General features: G+C 42.8%; 1 protein-coding gene across 2 annotated transcripts in view; it reads left to right on the plus strand.

Moving 5' to 3' along the window:
- The window catches only part of CAMKMT (calmodulin-lysine N-methyltransferase), a 245,004-nt gene that overhangs the window by 223,578 nt on the left and 7,064 nt on the right, over positions 1-14,362 (plus strand). For both annotated transcript variants that reach the window (XM_083605524.1, XM_083605525.1), the window contains exons 9-10: positions 4,675-4,738; positions 9,922-10,053. In XM_083605524.1, the coding sequence (XP_083461650.1) occupies positions 4,675-4,738; positions 9,922-10,053 (196 nt within the window). The remainder of the gene's footprint in view (positions 1-4,674; positions 4,739-9,921; positions 10,054-14,362) is intronic.

Raw genomic sequence — 14,362 nt, forward strand, 5'->3', positions numbered from 1 at the left:
GCAGTGCCTGATGTTTTTATGGTTTTTATGGTTATTGTTGCTTTTCTTTTTGTTCCCTTCATGAATGATGCCATGGCCTTTGGCTAGTGCGATAAAGTTGTTGTTGATGATGATGATGATGATGATGATGATGATGATGACGACCAAGGATAATGGGAGCTGTAGTTCAGCAACACCTGGAGGGCCAAAGGTCACCCAGTCCTGCCTTCAGTCACAGGCAGTGCAGGTGGGGCTCTCCCAGCTTCCCAGCACAGTGGGTTTCTATCACTTGCCAAGAGGGATGGGGCTTGGGGGAACTTGGTGTAGTGCAGTACATGGTGATGGAGCCATTCCTCACCGGCCACTACTGCATGAATTACACTAGCATCTCTGGTTTCTGTTGGCCATAGAGGCTCACTGGATGCTGTGTGTAGGCAAGCAGAGTTCTCATGTTGTTGTTGTTTAGTCGTTTAGTCATGTCCGACTCTTCGTGACTCCGTGGACCAGAGCACGCCAGGCACTCCTGTCTTCCACTCCCTCCCGCAGTTTGGTCAAACTCATGCTGGTAGCTTTGAGAACACTGTCCAACCATCTCGTCCTCTGTCATATTCCCCTTCTCCTTGTGCCCTCCATCTTTCCCAACATCAGGGTCTTTTCCAGGGAGTCTTCTCTTCTCATGAGGTGGCCAAAGTATTGGAGCCTCAGCTTCACAATCTGTCCTTCCAGTGAGCACTCAGGGCTGATTTCCTTAAGAATAGATCGGTTTGATCTTCTTGCAGTCCATGGGACTCTCAAGTGTCTAGTGGCCCTTTTTGCATCAGAACTATACCATGCAGTTCTGCCACCGTCAGGAACTAGCATTATTTAAATCCTATGCACCTGTCCCATAGGAGCTGGCACTCACCATCATTATTGTTTTTTTTTCTTATTATTAAAATATTTCATGCTTATATACAACTATCTGTGGCACTGCATTACAAACACTGCTTCCATATAGCACCCAAGATGCTGACGTCTAAGAATGGGGTTGCATCTGCCTCCATTGTTGTACCACATGCGACTGAGGAGTTTAGGTTTCTTAGGATGGAATATAATAGTGCTGGACGACAATAGCTTTGAAGGCTGTGCTTCAAAGTTATTAGAAAATTAAAGACAATGGCATCTTTAAAAAGGAAAAAAAATCAGCTGGGTGGCAAGGATAAATTTGCAGTGGGGGGAATCAACATCATTTTATTGAAGAAAGTATCTTTATCGCTTTGTGTGGATGGCAGGTATATTTATTTCAGGCACCAGTCTATCCATTTCCAGACGGGGCAGCTACAGAATTTGCACACATAAATTCCATTTCTGAATTCCTTTCAAAGTTCTCACTGAAATTGGCACCAACTGCATATTGTCTATATATTGATAAGACTGCGCTAAGAATGTAGGCGGCAGCTTGTTGCGTTTTGGAGTAATAACATTGTTTATTTAGATCTAGTTTTCCCCCACTCGTTTTCAGTTTTTATGAAAAACTGATGGTCTGGAAGTAAGCGCTCTCCCCCAACCCACAATAAATGTGTTTCAGTGCATGACAGCTTTGCTGTTTACTGAAGCCGTGCAAAACTGTAAATGACAATGAAGAGTGAACAACTGGAAATCATGTCTGAACCACCAGCCATAAACTGTGATACTTGGCTGTCACATTACATGCAAAATAAAAAGATTTGACATGATAGCTTATAAAATATAAACATGTATCCATGCTCCAGAGATGCGTGCAGTATTTTGCAGACAATAGTACAAAATATGTGGGATTCAACAGAGAATGGCATGTGTTCTCGCTGCCTTTTCTGGAATGTCGTCCTCTGCAGTTTAAAGGGTCAACTGACACATACCCTCCAGATGCCATTTCATATACCTGCATGCAGCAACCTCAACACATCCCTTGCATCTTTTGTGCTTGGGGGCCAGGGAGAGGGGGGTATGTCAACTTTACAGATTCTGTAGATCCACTGGCGTGGCTTTTTGACATTCCCCAACCTTCTTATTCAGCGAAGCTCTTTCACCATCAAGAATAACAGCATTTAGTCCTGATGCCTTCTGAGAATGAATATTCTTGCTGGGAAGAAATATGCTGAGCCCAGGACATTTAAAGTTATGATATGTTCCCCATTTTTGAAGCTAACATATGTCTTGTGAAAGCAAAACTGGTGGACGTACCTCTAGTGGCTTTCCTGTAGCATGAATGCGCATGGAGTGACAGAGCATTAATCACATTACAGTGGTAACGAACATAAAGGTTCTATAACAGAGAAGACGTTACCATTCATTCATCTATCAGCCAGAGTAAAATGGATGTCTGTAAACAATGAACCAGCACGGACATCTTGGTTTGTCTTGTTCCATAGATGTGACAAATTATTAGTCACATCACAGGGTCAGTGATTTTATAGGATAGGGATCAGACCAAAGGACTACTTAGCCTAGCATCTTGTTTCAAGCCGTGGCCCACCAGATCCGTCTGGGAATCCCAAAAGTGTACATAGGTGCAACAACCCTCTCCCACTTTTGTTCCTCATCACCTGGTACTAGCCACGATGGCTGTGTTCTACCTCCACTATCAAAGGCAATATGTCTCTGAATACCAGTTGCTGTCAATCAAAGGAAGGCAGTGTGGTGTTGCACCCAGGTCCTGCTTGCAGGTTTTCTCTGGATCTCTGGCTGGCCACTGGGGGCAGACAGAATGCTGGACTAGATGAGCCTTTGGTCTGAAAAAGCAGGGCTTTTCTTATATTCTTATGGTAGTTCAAAGGCATACTGCCTCTATTCTGGTTTTTAAAACTGGGGGCATTTCAGAACAGGTGAGTAGGAGAAGACAGAATTTTCATGCGTTAGGTAATCAAGGGGTTGAGGAAATGGTAACTTGCCTACAGCTACAATTAACCAAGTGGCAAGTAATGCGCAGTGAAGCAGTTGCTGTTTGAGATTATACTATTTTACCAGTCTTCTGTCTGCCATTTGGACCAGCATGGATCAGTGAAGTACCCATGTGGGTTGCTGTGTCAGGCACACACTAAATTCTTGCTTCTGACACTCAGAATTCATCTCAGGCCCCTGTTCATTGACCACATTGCTAGCGGGTTCAGCCCTCTCCCAGTATGTCTGATAGCCATATCTCAAAGCCCAGCGTTAATAATTGGCATCCTGGTTGGCAACAATTTGTATCAGCTAAGGAACTAATAGTCCTGCTTAATGCTCTGCCTTATCCAAAAGACAGGGACACGGGTGGCGCTGTGGGTTAAACCACAGAGTCTAGGGCTTGCCGATCAGAAGGTCGGCGGTTCAAATCCCTGCGACGGGGTGAGCTCCCGTTGCTCTGTCCCTGCTCCTGCCACCTAGCAGTTCAAAAGCACGTCAAAGTGCAAGTAGATAAATAGGTACCACTCCGGCGGGAAGGTAAACGGCGTTTCTGGGTGCTGCTCTGGTTCGCCAGAAGCGGCTTATTCATGCTGGCCACATGACCCGCAAGCTGTACACCGGCTCCCTCAGCCAATAAAGCAAGATGAGTGCCGCAACCCCAGAGTCGGTCACGACTGGACCTAATGGTCAGGGGTCCCTTTACCTTTACCTTTATCCAAAAGACCCACCACAACAAGTCTGAAGCAAGTTGATAATATCGGAAAGAAGGTTGATTTGCTCCTGTTTGACATTATTTTTTTCCTCAGGTAGAACATAGTGGAATTCTATTTCAAAAATGAGATTAAAATAGTACTCCTGTGGCACAATGGGTCAGTCCCTCTGGCTGTTAACCAGAAGGTTGGTGGTTTGAGCCCACCCAGGGATGGCTGTGGACAGGATTCCTGCATTGCAAGGGGTTGGGCTAGATGACCCTCAGGGTCCCTTCCAGCTCTACAGTTCTATGATTCTATGACTCATCCAGACCAGCCTAGCCCCACAAATACCAAATCTGATGGCTGCAATGATTCTGTGATGGCTACAAGGAATGGAGCCTTTTCAGTGGCGATGCCTTGCAGTACGAACATGCCTTAATGAATAAATAAACTCCCTAGCTAAACTGGCTAAAATTGTAATGAGAGGCCAATTGTGTGGTGAGGGATTTCTACTATAGAGCCTAAATATGTAATGCATTTTGCTGAGTTTGTTTTTATCAAGTTGCTCTCTCCTGGTATATTGCTGATATTAAATATGTCACCTACACCACCACCCCAATCACACAGGGAGTCTTTTTTAGGACTTTAAGTTGGCACAGAATTTTTTTAAAACAGTCCACTAAAACTCTATTTTTAAAAGCGGGGGAACAGGAGGGCTTTGTTCTACTGTTCATTTGCCCTCCCAAAAGAACATGTGAAATGATACCCTTGCCTTACGTTATTGTATTGATTCTGATTTCTAATATGCCATCTGCTTAAAATAAAAAAAACACTAATCACTGGCCATTTATTCTTGCTGCATAGCAAAACATTTCCAGCTGACCTTTCTGCCTTGAGCTTTGGACAAAAAAAATGGTTACAAGCTTCAGAGTTTGTTTGTTTTCTTGTTTAAAAAGTGCATGAACTGGAAGGAATTTAGACCTCAATTTCTCCTTCACAGCAATGTGTAAACATATGTAATTAGCCTTGTACTTATCTGCATTAGTATCATTAGAACTGAAACCCCTTTTTAATCTGGATTCTGTTCTCTTCTCAATGTCAGCCTGTTTCTGGACCAGTACAGAGCTAGCCTTGTGGATGCAATAAAGAGATTACTCCAACCCAGTGTAAGTATGTTTCTATTTTCTCCTGAACACGGGCTTCAGAATAATTAGTCTGTGCACAATGATTGAGAGAGTAATGGAATGGCAGGATTAATGTCATGTAATACTTTAATACTTATTATGTCCAACTTCAATTGAGTCTTCTAATCTATCAGATTCCTTCCTAATCATAAACTAGGAAACTTCTTATACTTGGCCTTCTGATAAGGAACACAGTGGGTAGTAAAATAAATGAAACCGCTTCAAAGATAGTGTGAGATTATTTTTATCAAAGCGTTTCTTGAGTATTTTCCTTTGATAACAATGTCTTCATATTAAAGTAAAATTCCGATATTGAAAGTTTTTATGTTGGCTTCTGTCATTTGTAATCCCTTCAATGGTAACCTTTGTCATTGTGTATTTATTTATTGCAAAGTACCATTTTTATGTCTTTCATTGCTGCTTATATTAAGTGAATAAAATCCTTAAACTGATCCATAGCCTAAAACTCTGCTTCTTTTGTCTTTCTTTCTTTCTTTCTTTCTTTCTTTCTTTCTTTCTTTCTTTCTTTTCCTTTCTTTCTCTCTCTCTGTAAGTAAGCTATACATTTACATATTATAAATAGTAGGACATAGTAAATACAACAGTGCGTGACAACAAGTATATATATTGGGACTGGATGGAAAACATATGTTATATGATGGTTTAGCTGCTGCTCATTATATAAACATAAAATTCCAGACACGTGCACATACATAAAACTAATACATTTGTTCCAGACCCAAAAATTTATTTATCTCTTTATGTCATTCTAGATAAATAATTTGATTTTTTAAATTTTTATCCTCAAAGGTTAGGGCTGCTAACAATATTTAAAGGCAGCATATGAAACACTTGAGCAAAGAAAACATTTAAATACGAAATACCTTAAAAGCAATCCACTCTTAACAGAGTGTCCTCCTTAAACCCAATCACTAAATACTTGCCAGAATAAATAAACAGCTTAACATGGTCAAGAATTGTTTCTTGGAGATAGGGTAGCTGAACAGCCACATGTTAAGTTAACCCCACCCTGGACAGTTAAGTCCAGTCAAAAGCGACTAGAGTGGAGCTGTGGGTTAAACCACAGGGCCTAGGTCTTGCCGATCAGAAGGTCAGCAGTTCGAATCCCCACGACGGGGCGAGCTCCCATTGCTCAGTCCCAGCTTATGCCAACCTAGCAGTTTGAAAGCACGCCAGTGCAAGTAACCCCACCACCAGCAGCTTTTCAAGGGGTGGGGGGAGTGGGGCATTGAAAAGTGGAGTCAGATGCACTCTCACCTTCTCGTACTTGACCTTCATGAGCCAGGGTGAGCATGGCTCCAACTCACCTGAAGGAGCCCAAAAGCCCAAACCCTTTTGCATTGCTTTCCCAGGGAGAGCAGGAACAAAGGGAAGCACATTCACCCTGATAAAGCAAGCCATTGCAAAGACAGGGGCTCCATTGCTCCCCACAAACATTTCTCTTGCTTTCCCATTTGAATGCAGAAATTCTGCGTGTGTCGTGTACCTTGAGTATAATTCCTGCTTCATTATAGCTCAGTCCCAGGGGTAAGACCCATTTAATTCAGTGGGGCTTGTGTTGTTGTTGTTTAGTCGTGTCCAACTCTTCGTGACCCCATGGACCAGAGCACTCCAGGCATAGCGGTAGGATCCAGCCTTAATCTCTTTTCTCAGGGATCATCATACTACACTTTCCAGGGTTCTTTGGCAGAAGTATATTCTTGTATTGTAGATTGTATGACCTTAGTTTCAACACACCCTGTATTGAACAGTTTGATACCCGGACCCAGTGCTATTTTTCTAGAAAAAGAAGTGCCGGATCTCACCATGAACACCTCCCCTGTTCTCTTAGAATGGCAATGGCGCCCATCTGAGAAGTGCCGGAACTGAGTTCTGGCTCGGAAAAAAGCCCTGCCCAGACCCATTGGTAAACTTGAACAGTATGTCCGCCTCGTCTATTTGAACACTGAATCTTGATCCTTTCTTCTGTGCCCTCAGAATACATGGGATCCCAATGTTAGGTTCCTGTCTGGCATGTGAGATTGGGATGACCCTTTGCCAAACAGTTCATTAAGCTATCTGTGCAAAGATGATGTCAGACCAAAGAGGGATTGGATGGCAGAGTGAGAGGGTTTTTTTCCCCCACTTTCACATTCTAGCTTGAATGAAATATTGACCTCTGTACTTCACAACTTGTTCCTCCATGTATTTGAGAATGTAGCCAAAATGCATTAGTTACATTGCATTGTAGGCTCATGCTTAATTCATGCTACGCAATTGCCTCTGGGTCTCTTCAAATATTTTGAGTTTTCCAGCATCGTTGTTTATGTACAAATCAGTTTCTCACCATTTCCCTCCTAGATAATTAATGCTTGTACTTTCCGGAAATGAGTTCCTTTCTCTCCCTCTCCTTTGCGTTGCTTCATTTTAATGCTGCCTTTTCCCCTAAGTGGACCGGTCTAGTGTCTGTAGCCCTGTCAGGGAGAGTCTGCTGATGGTATTTGGGTCACAGCGTCCATTCGTACAGTGAAAGCCCAGAGGCTAGGGATACTTACTTTCCTTTTGAGATATCTCTAACAGATTATCCAAGTTCCACTGAACTCTCTTGGAAAAGTGGCAGGGAGCCAGTTGCTTTTTCAGTGCCAGCAACAATAGCAATGAGAACCCAGCAATTAGGAAAGGGTTATGGTAATGTATATACAGTTTATATATATATATATATATATATATATATATATATATATATATATATGGTGTGGGTGTGCATTAATGCATCAGCCTTCCTGAACAGGTGCCCTCAAGATAAGCCTGCAAACAACTTACATCAGGAGTAGCCAACATGGTGCCTGTCGGATATTGTGGATGATGGGAGTTGTAGTCCAATAATATCTGGAGGGCACTTGGGTCGGGAGAGGCTGGTATGCACTGATACCAACACAGCTGATCAATTTAAACTTGGAAACCAGTTTAATCGCCTGCCTTCCATCAATTTAAATTAAATGCTAGAGAAACATAGGTTACCTACTATAGGTAACCTACTATATAACCTACTATAGGTTATCAACTATTTTAAAAATCGTATTAGCAGCTGCAGAGTGTGAAACAGCAGGTTTTACATTGCATAGTGACTTTGTGGTCATGTACATGTGTTAGTACTAGAGATGAAACAACTTTCAACCACCCCTCCCCCCCCCAATGAATTTTCAGTTGTAGAGATTCGAGGAAGAAAACCGAACCGTGGAGAATGAGAACTCACATTCAATTTTTACATACACTGCCTTGCAAATACAGGACAGCATGTATTCATTTCCAATGTAAATCAGTTTATCATCAGTAGCTGCCTTGTAAAAAGTTATGAGTGTTTTCCCTAGCTGGAATGACCTTTACTTGCTTTGATGGAGGGTGGAGTGTGTGTTGGCAGCTTGCAGAAACCTGTGACTTTTGTGCAGCTAGAATGTGGCCTACTGTGCAAGGTTGGAGTCACAGCCATTGTTCCTCCCATTTTTGCCTCTGGCCCTGCCCATTAATGGCATGCTGCCCCCGGAAAGTTGTCCACGAAGGAATGTGGCCTCATTCTGAAAAAGGTTCCTCGCCCCTGTTATATATGAATCGTTATTAACTCATTCTTTGAGAGCCAATCCTTATGTAGCCAAAATAGCAACATCTTCACATTAGACTGATGTATGGGCAGGCTTGAGGGAACTGCAAGGTTTGTAGAAGTACAAAAAAAATTTCAAACCTTAAGGCAGGGATCAGCAAACTTTTTCAGCAGGGGGCCGGTCCACTGTCCCTCAGACCTTGTGGGGAGCCGGACTATATATAGGGGGGGGGATGAACAAATTCCTATGCCCCACAAATAACCCAGAGATGCATTTTAAACAAAAGGACACATTCTACTCATGTAAAAACACGCTGATTCCCGGACCATCCGCGGGCCGGATTGAGAAGGTGATTGGGCCGGATGTGGCCCCTGGACCTTAGTTTGCCTACCCATGCCTAAAGGGGTTGCAGGAAAGAAAGAAAAACAGCTCTGTGAGGACTGGGCATGCTCAGTGGCAACCTAACATTGAGTTGGGGGAGGGAAGGGAATGGATTATCCCGGGAAGGCATGACTGCTGAAAAGCCTGAACAGGAGTACTGAACACTATAGCAGTTTGTTGCAAATCTCACTTGTAAAAGCATAATCCACAAAACATATAAGAAATAAGTCAATAACTAAACAGTGTGGCACAGAAGTTTGCATTTCCCCTACATATTTTATGAATATAAAGTTTTATTCAATAGTTGTCCATTTACATTATTTATATATTTTAAACATTTCTAACCCACCTTTCCTGAGAGGTTCCAAGTGTATGGTTCTGGGTCTTGTTTGCATTGGTTGCAATTGCCTTTGCTCTAGATGATCTTAATGAAAACAGTTTCACCTTCCAGCTGTTATATGAATTGGCCCATAAACTATGGCAGCTTTGGGGCTGAGCCGCACAACTATTTTCCTTCATTTTGGTCCTGACAATAGTGGAGCAATCGACAAAGAGTATCAGTAGATGCCACTGATAAATCTTCCACTCTCATAACTTTGGGATACAACCCCTTGTGTATATCCATCCTAATTGTGAAGGAAATTTCTTTGCAATTTGTGTAGTAACGATGCTTTTGTTGTGCAGTGGTACCTCAGGTTAAGTACTTAATTCGTTCTGGAGGTCTGTTCTTAACCTGAAACTGTTCTTAACCTGAAGCACCACTTTAGCTAATGGGGCCTCTCGCTGCTGCTGCGTCACCGCCACGCAATTTCTGTTCTCATCCTGAAGCAAAGTTCTTTACCCGAGGTACTATTTCTCGGTTAACAGAGTCTGTAACCTGAAGCTTATGTAACCTGAAACGTATGTAACCCGAGGTACCACTGTATTTAAGACACATAGCAAACTTTCTAACATGTATGGACAAGGTGAAATAAGTTTTATCACATTTAGGTGTGAATATTATTTGAGTCTCTTTAGTCAAGCAGCTGCATATTCTGAACCATTTACTTTCCAACTGTGAATACTTTCCCAACAGAACAATGACTGCTTTAATGAGCTCCTTGAATTTTTGATCACGTTTATGCCAAAGGTGATTTATTTACAATTTTAAATAAAAATGTATAAATGTTCTTCTTAATGTTCTAGGGGAAAGCGATGATATTTGCTCCAATCAGAGGGAATACTCTGAACCACTTTTGCAATCTAGCTGAAAAAGCTGGTTTCTCTATCCAAAGACATGAAAATTATGATGAACACATTTCAAACTTCCACTCCAAGGTTAGTTTTCTGCTTGTGTTAGATAACACTTTAATCCGCATTGCATTTTGAAGAGATCATGGTCCTTTTGGCAGGTAACCTAAATGTTTGATTAAAGTACTCTTAGGTGTGCTGCCTCTAAATAGCTATTTTTTTGTATCTGATTATTCTGTGTGGAAGAACCATCCTTTATCTTTGCAAGTCTAGAAGAGCTTTGTAGAAGCTTCTCCTGTTTACCATTTCCACAGAACTAATCTGTTCATTCATAAGGGTCTAATTCAAAACATTCATATGTTTAATTTAGCTCATCTCATACACATCTATGGCAAGCAAGCACATCCGTTTTAAGCCGAAAGCCTGAAGCTGTTAACTCCATTTAATGCTGGAATATATGAAAATAAATAGGAGGTGAATGTCTAATTGTATCATATTGTGGTTTAAATCCTTATCTAACTGTTTTATGGCTGGGTCAGTTGGCAGCTTCAAGCTGCTAAATCTCATACTGAATTTCACTGTTGTGGGGGTATATTTCAGATCTAGGCACTACAAGATTTAGGTCAAAGGCTCTTATCTGAGTGTGATTTCTAAGCTTGCTTACATAAAGCGACTTGTTATCACTCTTCTCTTTTACTACATATAGATGTAGACGGAGAGAAGGCAACACAAAAAAACTTTTTAGGAATTCCCTTCTTCCATGCTTAACAGCCCTACTTTTCAAAATCAGAGTTATTACATGGGGGAGGCTTAGTTCACTGTACATCTGACACCCAGAATTGGACTCTTATCAGAACTCCTTCCTTCCCTTTTCTTTTTCCTTTTCTCCTTCTCTGTCTCTATGGAAGACTCCATCAGGCAGTTGGCTAGAACTTCCAAATGCCTGTGATCGGTCTCCTGTGCCACAAACCATGGCTAGGACCATCTGGTCACAGGGTAGAACAGGAAGCAGATGTTCCGATTCTCTGTGCCTGTGTGGCATATATGAAGCACCAGTTCAAACTAAGCTTTGCAGAAAGGAATATGTAAGAGGCAGCCACCATGTTGCTGCCACATGGAAAGACGCCACAGTGCTAATGCGAGCAGCTCCTTTCATGGCTTCCTCTCTGTCTTAAGCCAGGAAGTACAGGTGGAGCTGAAATGGTCAAGTGGCCCAGCAGTATTGTGTCTTCATAATGGTGCATTAATAATGCTGCCATCATGGTTTTCTCTCTGCTTAATGGCTGCTGTTGGCTAATAAGTTCATTTATCTAATATTTGACACAGTCAACTAAAAGCCACATAAGTGAAGGAGCAGGCCGGACAGCTGCGGTGTTTTCACAATGCAGTGCTATTTCAGCCACTGTCCATAGGCTCAAAACTCCCCACACGATCAGGCGTGACCAATAACATTTATGTTAGAAATGCCATGGTCAAGCCAAGGCTTAATATGGTGTCCATAGCATTTTACCTGGATACTGTAAAACAATGATCAATCCATCTGCATCCTGAAGCCAGAGTAGGAAAGTTAGTTGCAGCAAGGTCAGCTTCTGAGATCCAAAGGCCAGTGAGGGAGCTGTTATATAACTTCCCTATGAGGAAAAGCTAAACTAAATTATACTTCAGAAAACTAAGGGGAATTGTAGTAGAAAATATGTCAGAATCCAGGTTCATTCAGTGAAACTGACTGGCAGAAGGTTCAGAGCAGGCAAAAGAGAAAATAGGCCTTCACACAAAATATGATGCAGCACGATGTGCTGAGGGCCACTAGCTTTCTTGGGGGCTTTACAAAGCTAGGTCTATCAGTGGCTATTGATAGGCCACCCCCATCATTCAGCCCAGACACTGAGGTCCAGCTCCGAGGGCCTTCTGGCAGTTCCCTCATTGCAAGAGGTGAGGTTACAGGGAACCAGGCAGAGGGCCTTCTCGGTAGTAGCACCCGCCCTGTGGAACACCCTCCTATCAGATGTCAAGGAAACAAACAGCTATCTGACTTTTAGAAGACATCTGAAGGCAGCCCTGTTTAGGGAAGTTTTTAATGTTGGATGTTTTATCGTGTTTTTAATATTCTGTTGGGAGCCACCCAGAATGATCAGAGTATAAATAAATTATTATTATTATTATTATTATTATTATTATTATTATTATTATTATTAGATACAACCGCCAAAAGGAATCCCCAGGTTTGGAAGCAGGATGTCATTGATCACCAGCTGCTAGGGGGTTCCCTGTAGGCATTTGATTTGCCTCCTTGTTAAAAATAGGATGGTGAATTCAATGGCATGGCTCCTCTTGCATTATGTTCAGTGATCTACCCACAAGTAGAACGTACAAGCAGTCACTCAAGCCATTCTTGTCTCAGCTTTTGCTGCTCCAGAGCTTGAACTGCCAGAGCTTGAACTGCCAGAGTTACATGTCACTGTCACTGTCCAGCTTTAGCCTGAGCCTGTTTATCCTATCTATCCCACTGCAGTGTCAAAGAGGGATATTCCATGTTTTGGACTACAAATCCCATTGGCCATGCTTGCTGGGGCTGATAGTCCAAAACATCTGAAGGGTATCAGGTTTGGGGAAGGTTTGTCAAGATCCCAGAATTCATTATGGTGGGTTTGCTGGGACTACAAAAGTTACTTTTCCTGGGTAATCAACCAGGATTTCTGTTAGTTATGGAATTGGTTGTGAAAGGGGCTTCTGGGTGTGACTCTTGTGTTAAAATCTCAAGAGGTGTTTCCCCTCATTTAAAACTGCTGGAAGAATTTTACACACCCGTTTCCCGATTTTGCAACATATTCCTGGTCCATACTATCAGAAGCAAAAGCAGATCGTCCATATTAAGTTTCACAAATACAAGGTGTGTCAATACACCGCAAGTAATCCCATCTCATCCACTTCTTTTGCCTTCTACATGTCTTAGAATTATGCAAAATATTTGGGTTAGTATTTCCCGAGATGCAAATTGTTTGCCTGCCACCACTGGAGATAATCCTGTTCTTGAAACAACTTTACACTATTGCACAAGCAGCGCCTAACTTCCACCTGGCAGCAGTCAGGAGGGAAGAGAAGGGAAGCTGGGACCATTCTACCTGCAGCTGAAAGATCTGCAACTTTTGGGTCTAACCTGGGAATTAGAAAAACTTGTTGCTAGGAATGTGTACCCGAGTTTGCTTATTTCCTCCTCCCTTCCATCCACCCTCCCAATCAATTTTCACTTTGTCTTCACGTCTATTTTTGCATTGTACGTCTATGGACAGGTCTGACTTGTTTGTTAGCAATCTGTAAGCCACTCTTGGAGCCGTGCATGGCTGAAGAGCAGAGTAAGGATTCTTTAGATAAAGAACAGACATTGTTCACCATGTGAAAATTAGGTCCACCTGGAAACAAGCATCCACTTTTGTGATAGCGAAAAACAAAGGTGGGGGCACTGCACAACTTGTAATGCAACCGAGCTGAACACAACCCACCAGTCAAGCGTGCCAACAGCCCATCAGGGACTTGGTGGAAGGAGGGGGAGCTTGTTAAGCACTCTGCCTTATGTGGCTGCTGGTGGGCTGCATTTGCTTTGGTCCCAAGCTGCGTAGGCTTGCAGAAGGAGTGGAATGCAAGAGAAGGCACCAAGGCTGTCTCAGCCCATGCAGGATGGCTCTGATGACTGACTGCAGCCGCACCATTTCTCAGATAATGGCAGCAGCTTCCCAGCCACTTTGGCTGGCCCTGCCTGCTCTGTTTTGGGGACTTCTCCTGATGGGAATAGCACTGCCAGTAGCTTCCCAACTGCCCATGCTTCTGGCAGGTGCAGTGGGGGGCCTCCGCAGTGGCCGAACTGCCTGATGGAGCCCTGCAGAGGGACACCTCTGTGTCATCCTCACCCCTTCCAGTAAAAGTCGGGGCTTTACACAGCATGGGCTGATGTAGATTATGACCTTTCAGGACAGAGATCCATTCACTGACTGTAAGTCTGTTCTTTGCTCTTTGGGTTAAGGCTAGAAATTTGAAAGATTTGAGGCCAAAGCAGATGTTGCTTTAAGTGTGGCTAGCAGCTGCAAGAGAGCTTTAACCCTTTCCTCCTCAATGAAACTGACTAAAATTGGGGGGGGGGAGCGGCTTCTCCTAACGCTAGCTATTACAAAGTAGGGTGGATTTTGACAGTCTTGCAGCTAGGGGCTGGGAATCAAGGGATAAACCTCCCCTTCTTCTGTACTACAGACCCACTGAAAATTGGAGGGCTCTGCACCAGATTTTTTAAACACTTTTGGTTGCTAGCTATGCCATTAAAGTAACATTTGTCGTAACCCCCATACATTATACTGTGTCCCTCTTTACTAGAACAGATTCCTGTTTCCTAGTGCTTGTCTTTGGT

Source organism: Podarcis filfolensis (assembly GCF_964270895.1).
Source record: "Podarcis filfolensis genome assembly, chromosome: 3".
NCBI lineage: Eukaryota > Metazoa > Chordata > Lepidosauria > Squamata > Lacertidae > Podarcis > Podarcis filfolensis.